The following is a 12,944-nucleotide window of genomic DNA, read 5'->3' as shown; positions in this document are numbered from 1 at the left end:
TAGATGATTAACAATGTTGTGATAGTTTCAGGAGGACAGCAGAGGCACTCAGCCATGCATAGACATGTATTCATTCTCCTCCAAATCTCGCTCTGCCCCCCATCCAAGCTGCCACATAACATTGAACAGAGTTCTCTGTGCTATACAGTAGGTTTTTATTGGTTACCTACTTTAAATATAGAAGAGTGTGCGTGTTGTTCCTAAACTTCCTAACTATCTCTTCTCCCTGGCAACCATAATTTCATTCTCTGTCAGTCTGCTTTTGTTACATAAATACATTCATTTGTATAATTTCTTTTTAGATTCCACCTGTAAGGGATGTTATACAATATTTCTCCTTCTCTGTCTGACTTACTTCATTCAGCCTGACAATCTCTAGGTCCACCCATGTTGTGGCAAATGGCATTATTTCATTCTTTTTTAATAGTCATGTAATATTCAATTGTATATATGTACCACCTCTTCTTTGTCCATTCCTTTGTCAGTGATTATTTAGGTTGCTTTAATATCTTGGCTGTTGTAAACAGTTCTGCAATGTACATCGGGGTGCATATATTCTGGTATGTATAATTTCGGACCATGTTTTTCTCTGGGTATATGTCCAGGAGTAGGATTGCAGGGTCATATGGTAGTTCTATTTTTAGTTTTTAAGAAACCTCTGTACTGTTCTCCATAGTTGTTATATCAATTTACATTCCCACAAATAGTGCAAGAGGGTTCCCTTCTCTCCACAGCCTTTCCAGCATTTATTGTTTTTAGACTTTTTTGCTGATGTCCATTGTGACTGATGTGAGCTGATACCTAATGATCTGCATTTCTCTAATAATTAGTGATATAGATAATTTTTTCATGTTGGCCATCTGCATGTTTCCTTTGAAGAAATGTCTATTTAGGTCTTCCACTCATTTTTTAATTTGGATTGTTTGTTTTTTTGATATTGAGCTGCATGAGTTTGTATATTTCGAAACTTAATCCCTTGTCAGTTGCTTAGTTTGCAATTATTTTCTCCCATTCTGAGGGTTGTCTTTTCATCTCATTTATGGTACCTAGATATAATGGAATATTACTTGGCCATAAAAAGGAATGAAATTAGGTCATTTATAGAGATATGTATGGGCCTAGAGTCAGTCATACAGACTGAAGTAGGTCAAAGACATTAAAAGAATGCATATATTAATGCATATATGTGAAATCTAGAAAAATGGTACAGATTAACCTATTTGTAGGAACAGAGATGCCAATGTAGAGAACGTATGTGTGAACACATGGCAGGGAGGTGTAGGAGATGAACGGGGAGACTAGGATTGACATATATACACTACCATGTGTGAAATAGATAGCTAATGGGAACTTGCTATATAGTACAGGGAGTTCAGCTCAGTGCTCTCTGGTGACCTAGAGGGGTGGGATTAGTGACAGGGGAGGTCCAAGAGGGAGGGGATATATGTATACATATTGCTGATTCACTTCCTTGTACAGAAACTAACACAACATTGTAAAGCAACTATACTCCAGTAAAAATATAAATAAATAAAAATTAAATATCACCACAGGAAGCACCTGTATAAGCTTTCTACAAAGGATGTGTTATATAAAAATCCATTCATTGAAATTTGGTATTTATTTTGTTAATCACTTGCTAAGAAATCTAAATACATTAGCTGTTTACCTTCTTAATTGGTGGACCATGGGAGCTTAAAGGTAGAAGGAAAGGATTCTGTTATATGTTCATATAGGGTAATGGGCTAAGGCAAATGCTTGTTGATGGAATTCAGGAATCTGAGCAGCTTTCAGAGTTTAACACTGATGTGTCAGCTGAATGGAAAAAAAGTACTTGAAGGAATGTTTATGACAGAAGTTATCCCCATTCTATTTAACACTGTGAGTTGAAGAGATGTTCAGAGGGCTATTTTCATTTTTATATGCATAGTGGTGCTCATTTATCATTGATAAAACCAATTTAAATGACTATATTTATTTATTAAATGCTTTGTGTTTCCTTAAAACACTTAGGTTAGTTGCTTGTTTAGATTTTCTCTAAATTATTTAGATTATAATTGTCTCATGTCAAAATATAATGAAAGTGAAAATCGCTCGGTCGTGTCTGACTCTTTGCAACCTGGAATTCTCCAGGCCAGAATACTGGAGTGGGCAGCCTTTCCTTTCTCCAGGGGATCTTCCCAACCCAGGGATTGAACTCAGGTCTCCTGCATTGTAGGCAGATTCTGTACCAGCTGAGCCACAAAATATAATAGTTTCTTGCTATTCAATCATTTAAAAGATTGTCAGCTTGCAACTTAATATGGGCCTTTCATACTCTTTAAAGCTACTTGGGCTTAGAATTTAGCTTTTATTTTTTATTTATTTTTATTAATTTTCATTGGAGTATAGTTGCTTTACAGTGTTGTGTATGTTCTGCTTTACCACAAAGTACATCAGTTATACATACACATGTATCTCCCCCCACATTTTTTTTTTTAAATTTCCTTCCAATTTAGGTCACCACTGAGTAGAATTCTCTGTAATATAAAAGTAGATTCTCAAGTAGCTACTTTCAGTTCAGTTCAGTTCAGTTCAGTCGCTCAGTCGTGTCCGACTCTGTGCGACCCCATGAATCACAGCACGCCAGGCCTCCCTGTCCATCACCAACTCCTGGAGTTTACTCAAACTCATGCCCATTGAGTCGGTGATGCCATCCAGCCATCTCATCCTCTGTTGTCCCCTTCTCCTCCTCCCCCAATCCCTCCCAGCATCAGGGTCTTTTCCAATGAGTCAACTCTTTGCATGAGGTGGCCAAAGTATTGGAGTTTCAGTTTCAGCATCAGTCCGTCCAATGAACACCCAGGACTGATCTCCTTTAGGATGGACTGGTTGGATCTCCTTGCAGTCCAAGGGACTCTCAAGAGTCTTCTCCAACACCATAGTTCAAAAGCATCCATTTTTTGGTGCTCAGCTTTCTTCACAGACCAACTCTCACATCCATACATGACCACTGGAAAAACCATAGCCTTGACAAGACGGACCTTTGTTGGCAAAGTGATGTCTCTGCTTCTTAATGTGCTATCTAGGTTGGTCATAACTTTCCTTCCAAGGAGTAAGTGTCTTTTAATTTTATGGCTGCAGTCACCATCTGCAGTGATCTTGGAGCCCCAAAAAATAAAGTCTGCCACTGTTTCCACTGTCTTCCCATCTATTTCCCATGAGGTGATGGGACCAGATGCCATGATCTTAGTTTTCTGAATGTTGAGCTTTAAGACAACTTTTTCACTCTCCTCTTTCACTTTCATCAAGAGGCTTTTTAGTTCCTCTTCACTCTCTGCCATAAGGGTGGTGTCATCTGCATATCTGAGGTTATTGCTATTTCTCCCGGCAATCTTAAATCCAGCTTGTGCTTCTTCCAGCCCAGTATTTCTCATGATGTATTCTGCATATAAGTTAAATAAGCAGGGTAACAATATACAGCCTTGACGTACTCCTTTTCCTATTTGGGTCCAGTCTGTTGTTCCATGTCCAGTTCTAACTGTTGCTTCCTGACCTGCATGCAGGTTTCTCAAGAGGTAGGTCAGGTGGTCTGGTATTCCCATCTCCTTCAGAATTTTCCACAGTTTATTGTGATCCACACAGTTGAAGGCTTTGGCATAGTCAATAAAGCAAAAATAGATGTTTTTCTGAAACTCTCTTGCTTTTTTGACGATCCAGTGGATACTGGCCATTTGATCTCTGGTTCCTCTGCCTTTTCTAAAACCAGCTTGAACATCTGGAAGTTCTCAGTTCACGTCTTGCTGAAGCCTGGCTTGGAGAATTTTGAGCATTACTTTACTAGTGTGTGAGATGAGTGCAATTGTGCAGTAGTTTGAACATTCTTTGGGATTGCCTTTCTTGGGGATTGGAATGAAACTGGACCTTTTCTAGTCCTGTGGCCACTGCTGAGTTTTCCAACTTTGCTGGCATATTGAGTGCAGCACTTTCACAGCATCATCTTTCAGGATTTGAAAGAGCTCAACTGGAATTCCATCACATCCACTAGCTTTGTTTGTAGTGATGCTTTCTAAGGCCCACTTGACTTCACATTCTAGGATGTCTGGCTGTAGGTGAGTGATCACACCATTGTGATTATCTGGGTCACTAGCTATTTTACATGAAAGTAAATTTTCATGTAAATTTACTGTTTATAAGGAAATGGTAAGTCATTATTGGAGAAGGAAATGGCAGCCCACTCCAGTGTTCTTGCCTGGAGAATCCCAGGGACAGAGGGGCCTGGTGGGCTGCTGCCTATGGGGTCGCACAGAGTCGTACAGGATTGAAGCAACTTAGCAGCAGTAGCAGCAGCAGGTAAGTCATTTCTCCTGTTCCTCTTCATTCTCATGCTGATATCTAAAACTGAGTTATGCTTTGGTTACAGGGTATGTAAATAGTGAAACTTGAAATGTGGCAAAGGGAAGAATAAGTACTTTTCATAATTATCTTCCTTTTTGTTTTTAATAAGCGTTTAAATAACTAAAGTTCTTTTTTTTAAGTTTTATTTATTGATTTATTTTTGGCCATGTTGGGTCTTCATTGTTGTGTGGGCTTTCTCTGCAGAGAGCAGAGGCTAGTCTTTCATTGCAGTGTGCAGGTTTCTTACTACATAGCTTCTTTTGTTTCGGATCATGGGCTCTAGGATGCATGGACTTCAGTAGTTTCAGACCATGGGCTTTAGTAGTTGCATCTCCTGGGCTCTAGAGTACAAGGTCAGTAGTTGTGGTGCACGGGCTAAGTTGCTCTGAGACATGTGGGATCCAACTGGGTCAGGGATTGAACCCATATCTCCTGCGTTGGCAGGCAGACTCTTCAACACTGAACTACCAGCAAGCCCTGTCATTATCTTTCCTGTGAGTTTTTATTAGAACTTGTAATTGATTTAGGAAAGCCTAGGAAGAAACTGTAGTTTACACAAGATCTTTTTTCCCCCATGTGTTTCTGCTTAGTGAGAGGAAAAGAGTGATTTTTATATTCTTCTTTATAAATGTATTTTGTGAAAGCATCAAGCTCTTATCCAACCCATTTCATATGTATATTTACATATATATAAATATATTCTATGTTATACATGTGTAAGTTTTTATATAAATCTTATTTATAGAATAAAATACATAATATCTTTATAAACTGCACGCCATTATTTAGCTTCATTGAGAATAAGGCAGAAAGCTTGTGCTGAGTGATGTTTCTTTATTTCAGGTTTAACTGTATCTACCATCCTTTTGGGCATCACAAGGTCTCTGTTGATATTCTACATCCTTGTTAAGTCTTCACAAACTTTGCACAACAAAATGCTGTGGTCCATCTTGAGAGCTCCAGTATTGTTCTTCTATAGAAATCCAATAGGTAAGTCAGACACCAAGTTTCTCAGTGAATATGTCTTGTTAACGCATTTAGTTCCTGATTGCATTTGGTATTTGAAAATGCAACAGATGATTAGAAGAAAATTACTGTACATGTTGATTCATTTTCTATGAAAAGCTTCACTGATATTTTTTCTACCAGAGAAAATCTGAATAGGAGCATATAATCTTTTATTCCAATTTATGTGTCTGTAAAGATAAATGTTTACTTTGCAGAATGATTTATGAATCACTTGCGGTGTGATATGTGAAACAACCAATATATGATGCAAATGTGTTGAAATGTTTTTTACTGGTTGTTGAAATGTTCCTGTGTTACATAATGTAAAGCTAACTAGGAAGGACCTTCTTCCAGGAACATCTCTATAGGAGACAGGCTATGTGTTTTTCTCTTTCATTGCTCATCCATTTCTGGGACCACAGAAGTCTGGCACGTGCTCATATTCTGAGGTTTACCTAAATAGTAATGAAAAATTAATTAAAATACAAGCTCAGTGAAATGTAAGCATCCTCTTCAATAAAATCAACTCTGTAGTTTTAGAGTGGACTTTTGGTTATATGTAAGAGGTCTTGTGGTACATAGCAGGTGGATCTTCAGTATTAAGGAAGAGTGTCCCTGAAGGTTTCCCAATGGTTGCTTCCTCTACTTTGAGGCCTTTGCCCCATCTTGCTTCAAAAGGTAGCCTCCTGACCTGGGTTCCTATGAAGAGTTAATTCATCAGCATACATGCCCACTCTGTTTAGTTGGTTAGACTTGTGCTGAGGCCCAGGATGGCTTTGTTTTTTCACAAGTGATGATTGACAGGACCTGTCGAGGCAGGGATGTGACTGGAGGGAGGACAAGAGTAGCCTCAGCCTATTTATCAACTAGCCATGTGACTGAGGCCAAAGCAGGTAGATTCTACTGGGCAGGCAAATCTCCAGGCAGGGTGTTGTCATGGTCTGAAGTATGGACTCTGGAACCAACTGGCTGGATTCAGTCCTGTTGCTAGTTACTAATAGTAATAGTCAGTTATAGTTATGTTAATACTTATGTACTAGTTATTTAATTTCTCTGTGTCTTGATTTTCTTACCTGTAAAATGAGGATACTGTTCACACACTTACCAATATCTTGGTATTGTGGGTGTTAAGCAGGTTAATAATTCACAGCACTTAGCACACGGGCAGTACTGAATGAACCTCAGTGAGGATGACAACATGGTGTCTGGGAACTTCTCTCCTGTGAAATGGGACTAACCACTGCCCTTCCTGTTTCACAAGGCTGTTGTGAGGATTAAATAAGAATGTTGAGGGCAGCATCTTGTGTCGATATATTCAGAGTATATTGTTTAGCCTAGGCACTGGGTGGAGCACAGGCTGGCAAACTGCAGAGGCCCACACAGATCTTGTCTTATTATGAAGCCAGAGTGAGGAAGGGATTGGAGGAGTCCATGCTATTATGGCTGTGAAGTTGCTCCACTTTGCCTGTTTATGTGAAAACTATACTCATAAAGTTGGGAGCATTAAGTGGGACTGAATTTCTGTTCTCACAGCCTCTGAGTGTTCATGACCATAGTTAACCAGCCTCTTTATAGTCAAGACCTGTAGGCTTCTCCAGATGCTGACTTACTTATTATTCAAGGATTTGGGATCAAGTTTAAATCTGCAAGGCCACTAATCTTAGAGCAGCCAGCACACTAATATTTATCTTGTGTCTTCCTCCTTTATCTCTTAACATGACTTCATTCCTTCAAGAAAATAGAAGCCCAAATAAGTACTGCAAAGATAGGCCTACTTTGCCCAAAAGGCTTAGGGGCTATAAATTATTTACTCTTTTACTGGTATATTAAATTGAACTCTTTCCTTTTATTTTCAAAAGTGGAATTTGTAATGTCCCCTGCATTGGCAAGCAGATTCTTATCCACTGTATCACCAGGGAAGTCCCTAAATACATGTGCTTTAAAAATATTGTTTTGATTTGTTCATGAATTGTTTCTCTTAAGGCTCCTATCTGAGGAAATGAGTATTTTCTTGTATCCTGTTCTTGCAGGAAGAATTTTAAATCGTTTCTCGAAAGACATTGGGCATATGGATGACTTGCTGCCCCTGATATTTCAAGATTTCATCCAGGTAATGTACCAGTCCTGTCAGAGTTCTCACAGGGAAGAGCAGAGTGCCTGTTTCTCAAGGCCTTCTCACAGGGGCTGAGGGTGGGCTTTCAGCCTGGTGATGTGTCTGTTATCTTCAGTAAAAGTTATACTTGTGAGAGAAGGGTACAGTTGTGATTGGGAGGCTGAGCTAACATGAGGAACATCTGGGGCAGGGGTGACTCCACAGTCATGTCAAGGTTGGTCTGAAGCAGCAACATGCTGGGTAAGTGGTTCTCTCTCTGCCTTCCAGGTGTCTGGTGTGGATTGTCTTACTGTGAGCACACTTCATAGTATAGAAATAATCATAGAAAGATACCCTAGATGAACTAAATTGTGCATTGTATTGGGCTTCCCGGGTGGCTCAGTGTTAAAGAATTCACTTGCCAATGCAGGACATAAAAGAGACAAGAGTTCAGTCTGTGGGTTAGGAAGATCCCTTGGAGAAGGAAATGGCAATCCACTCCAGTATTCTTGCCTGGAACATTCCATGGACAGAGGAGCCTCTAGGGCTACATTCCATGGGGTTGCAAAGAGTCAGATATTGATTGAACACAAGCAAAATGCATTGTATTTCCACAGAGGATAAATATTTACTGCAGTATTTTATTTAGATAAAGCCAGTTGTGGTTACTTGCAAAGAAAAGATCGATAAAAATAAGGTGAAAATAATACTTAAACAAGGACAATGTTGTTGTTGTTTAGTTGCTAAGTGGTGTCTGACTCTTTTGTGACCCCATGAACTGTAGCTCACCAGGTTCCTCTGTCCATGAGATTTCTAAGGCAAGAATACTTGAGTGGGTTGTCGTTGCCTTGTCCAGGGGATCTTCCTGACCCGGTTATCAAACCTGTGTCTCCTGCATTGGCAGGCAGATTCTTTACCATTGGGCCACCTGGGAGGTCCAACAAGGGCAATAGAGAGCAGTTATTAAAGATACAAAGCTTTAAGCCAGTAATTTGATTCCAGGATCAGTCATTTCAGAAAATGTCTTTTGTTTTGTAGGCAGTTTTTCTTTTCACAGGTTGATTGCTCTGTCTTAAGGTGTCTTGAGAGGGAGAGAGAGAGAAAGACCCACAGGAATACCTTTTATCCAGCCTCTCCTTTGTCTGTGAACTTGAGGTTCTAAAGAATGATGTAGGGTCATCTCAGCTCTCATCTTCCCCATTCAGTATTGTTGCTCAAGCGGGGTGTTTTTTTATTTTCCTGTTATTTAATTCTGTTTACTTTTCAGTGATTAAGTCTGTGGTGAATTTTCTTTTTCTTCCCAAGTGTTAATTCTGGAAATGAAATGCATCGTCAAAACCTGCACACAGAAATGCAGCAGAGATCTGACTGTAGACAGTGTAGACTATGGGACAGGCTTCCACTGTTACCAACGAGAACTAAGCTGACACTCAGAGGCAGAGGACTTTTACTGCAAAGATGTCTGATTTTTTTTCTCTTCTGCAAACTTATTTTATAATGTGCCCTTCTAGCTTTAACTACGTAACTTATCCCCAGAAACGATTTTTTCCCTGAAAACAGTGTAACATTTTAACAGTGATTGTGAATTACTTTGAAAAGATTTTGTCAATGGTTCTGTTTCTTTGCTATGGCAAGGTAGGCCAACTTGGGTTTATGCCATGTGCTTACTAGCACATGGTTAGTTAGTGGTCATAGTCAGAATTGTCACATATTTTTGCATGACATATAGAGGGACAGGGATAGATGCTACCTTATTTTATTAGGAAATATTCTCATTAAAGAGGAGAGAAAATTCTAGTCTCGCTGATTTCTAATCCCAGCTCTGCCACTTGTAGTTCAATTATCTTGAAGTTGAAGGTGGAAGTGTCCTGTAGGTCATTGGAAGTAAGTGTTTGGTGTTTGAGGGAGAGACCTGGGATGAGCATGGAGCCTGTGTACCCTTCACTGAGCAGGTAGTAGCTGAATCTGTGAAGATGACAAGAATTTCCAGAGAGAGGGGAGCAATTTTAGGGGCCAATATAAGAAGGCACAATATTCAGAGAGAAAGCAGAGAGAGAAGGGGAGGAGAGGAGACACACAGTGAACAGTAAGGGAGAAAGAAGGAAGTAGGTTGGGGAATCAAGGAAGGACAGATCTGCTCAGTGCAAACGAGAAGGTGAGTCTGTGAAAACTTGTTGGTTGATTTGGAATCAGCAGGTGTTGGTGACCCAAGAAGCAGGTTTCAAATGAGAAGGCCAGAGTGCAAAGGGCTGAGAATCCAGGAGGTGTGAAGGGAGTTGAGGTGAAGACAGGATACTACTGCAAGGAGTTTGAATGACGCAGGAGAGAGGACCATCTGGAATGTAGGGTTGAGGATGTATTGCTGGTTGTTGGGGTGTATAGTTTGTGAAGTGCGTGTATGTGTGAGGTGGTGGGTGGTATTTCTCTCTCTCCCTCCTTCCCTTCAACAAACAGTGATTAGAGCTGAGGTCATGAAGAATAGGGGTGAGCCAGACCCCACCCCTCATGGGTGGTCTCCTCCAGCCTCCCTTCAGGAGGGAGACATCCAGAGATTCACCCCTTGCTCCTTGGGAATCCTAATTGTGGGAGCTCTGTGGAGGAAGTCCTGGAAGGCAAACTGGATGTGGGGGCTGGAGGCAGTTAGGGAGCCTGGTCCAGGAGGTGGGCGGAGCTTCTAGGAGGTGACCTTAGATCCTGGATGCAAAGAAAAGGCTGCTGTGGATGGTGGGGCTGGAGGTGCTGCTGGAAGCAGAGTTCCTATGTGGGAACCAGTCTTTCTTCCCCATCACCAACTGAGAGGAGGGAAGGGAAAGGGCTGGAAGGGGGTTGTTCAATTTTGTTTTAAAGGATGTAGTTTGTGCCAAGTGTTTTCCACTCATTTTTGATGATTCTGCTTATCTTGGTGTATTTGATAAACCTTGGAAAATTCTTGATCATTTTTATTTTTATTACTTCTAAAGTGTTTATTTCATATACTTTTCCTCATTTAATTCTTTCTCATTCCCTTAAATGATATCTCAGGTAATTTATCTAATATTTTGTAATAGTCATGCCAAGTGTGGCTAAGGGAAACCCTGAATTCTGAATAGTGGTCCACACTGCAGGACAGTTCATCTACCCAGACAATGTCACTAAGAGACCACATCCCAACAGAGGGCGATCATGCATTTGTGCACTATCCTGTATACTGACTCTTACAGCTACCAGAGATGTTGCCTGTTCAGTCACGTTATAGCTGTTGGGAAAATTGGAGCTGTTCACCATTTCAAAAAGGGTGAAGGAAAAGCAGCTTAAAAAAATCAATTTATGTAGTGTGATTCCACCTGATAATCATTTATGATGTCGACAGTTTTAAAGTACAGTGGCGTGAGAAGACCTGCAGTCTCCTTTTCCAAGCTTGAATCCCAGCTCTCTTCCTGTCTCTGCCCCACAAAGCCAGTCTCCTCTCAGTAAAATAGAGAAAATAATACCAACTCCATAAATGTTGTGGGAAGACAAAATGAAGTTGTTTTAATATTATTCTTTTCATAACATCTAAATGCATGTTGAGCGCTATGTAATGGATAGTTATTTTTAAAACACCATATGTATTTTTAAGTGAGAAAAGTTGTCTGATGATATTGGCATTATGTTGCATTAAACTTATTGTCAGACAGTTTCCAGGACCATAAGTATCATCTCATGAGTTTGTATTGCAGAGATTCTAGGTTTGTAATTCTTGAAGATCTTAAGGGACACTTTCTTAGACTCAGAATAAAAATCAGTTGTTTTCAAAACTGACCACTGGGCACTAAATATTTCAAATTAACATAAGTTTCATACAATTTTCCAAAGTCCCAAATAACATTGAGTAAGGAGTCTCAGTTATGCACTCTTTTTGTCATTGAAATCATCACCTCCAAGAAGTCTTCCTACAAATAAAACAAGTGAAAAGGAAGGTAAGATGTAGAAGTTAAATTTAGGTATTTTAATTATCCTTCAATTAAAAATAAATAAATTTAAAAATATCCAAAAAAATCGCTTATTAAATTAAAAAAAGGGACTTCTCTGAGCATCAGAAGTTGCATACAGCTTCCCTCAGCAAAATGCTTTAATTTATTGAGGAAAACTGAATTGTAAAACCTTTCTTCCTCACACATACCTCATTCAGGAAGAGAAAACAACAACAACAACAAATCAACAGCTTGGCTGAGCTTAAATAACTGAATCCTCATGTCCTTTCCCCCTTCCTGGACCATAGCCTTGTCCTGGTGACAAGGGGCTTATGTAATTCAACAAAACTGTGAGCCATGCTATTCAGGGCCACCCAAGACGGACAGGTCATAGTGGAGAGTTCTGACAACACATGGTCCACTGGAGGAGGAAATGATAAACCACTCTGGTATTCTTGCTGTGAGAGCCCCGTGAACAGTATGAAAAGGCAAAAATATATGACACTGGAAGTTGAGCCCTCCGGGTTGGAAGGTATCCAATATGCTACTGGAGAAGAGCGGAGGGCAATTGCTAACAGCTCCAGAAAGAATGAAGCAGCTGGGCCGAAGTGGAAATGACAGTCAGTTGTGGATGTGTCTGTTGGTAAAATTAAAGTCCAGTGCTATAAAGAATGATATTGCATAGGGACCTGGAATGTTAGGTCCATGAATCAATGTAAATTGAATGTGGTCAAGCAGGAGATGACAAGAGTGAATACTGGCATCTTAGGAATCAGTGAACTAAAATGGACGGGAATGGGCAAATTTAATTCAGATGACCATTATATCTATTTCTGTGGGCAAGAATTCCTTAGAAGAAATGGAGAAGCTCTCATAGTTAACAAGAGAGTCTGAAATGCAGTCCTTGGGTTCAATCTCAAAATGACACAATGATCTCGGTTCTCTTCCAAGGCAAACCATTCAACATCACAGTAATATAAGTCCATGTCCCAACTACTGATGCCAAAGAAGCTGAAGTTGACCAGTTCTGTGAAGACCTACAACACCTTCAAAAACTAATACCAAAAAAACATGTCCTTTTCATCATAAGGACTTGTAATGCAAAAGTAGGAAATCAAGAGACACCTGGGGTAACAGGCAAGTTTGGCTTTTGGAGTACAAAATGAAGCAGGGCAAAGGCTAACAGAGCTTTGTCAAAATAACACGCTGCTCATAGCAAACATCCTCTTCCAGCAACACAAGGGACACTTCTATACATGGACATCACCAAATAATTAACACCAAAGTCAGATTGATTATGCCCTTTTCGGCTGAAACTGGAGAAGCTCTATACAGTCAGCAAAAACAAGACCTGGAGCTGACTGTGGCTCTGATCATCAACTCCTTAATGTAAATTCAGGCTTAAATTGAAGAGAGTAGGGAAAACTACTAGGCCATTCAGATTTGACCTAAATCAAATCTCTTATGGTTATACAATGGAGGTGATGAATAGATTCAAGGGATTAGATCTGGTAGACAGAGTGCCTGAAAAACTA

The 12,944-nt window shown here is 39.9% G+C and overlaps 1 protein-coding gene across 10 annotated transcripts in view; it reads left to right on the top strand.

Moving 5' to 3' along the window:
* The window catches only part of LOC133049410 (ATP-binding cassette sub-family C member 4-like), a 154,356-nt gene that overhangs the window by 73,119 nt on the left and 68,293 nt on the right, over positions 1-12,944 (top strand). For 9 of the 10 annotated variants that reach the window (XR_009691310.1, XR_009691311.1, XM_061133396.1 and 6 more), the window contains 2 exons: positions 5,221-5,367; positions 7,416-7,495. Coding sequence is in view for 8 of the 10 variants with exons in the window: in XM_061133396.1 (XP_060989379.1) it covers positions 5,221-5,367; positions 7,416-7,495 (227 nt within the window). In the remaining 2 variants the exon portion in view is untranslated. Of the gene's footprint in view, positions 1-5,220; positions 5,368-7,415; positions 7,496-12,360; positions 12,699-12,944 lie in introns of those variants that run through there. The other variant, XM_061133400.1, reaches the window with a different exon arrangement.

Source organism: Dama dama, chromosome 30 (genome assembly GCF_033118175.1).
Source record: "Dama dama isolate Ldn47 chromosome 30, ASM3311817v1, whole genome shotgun sequence".
Lineage (NCBI taxonomy): Eukaryota > Metazoa > Chordata > Mammalia > Artiodactyla > Cervidae > Dama > Dama dama.
This window is presented reverse-complemented; position numbering and strand designations above follow the sequence as displayed.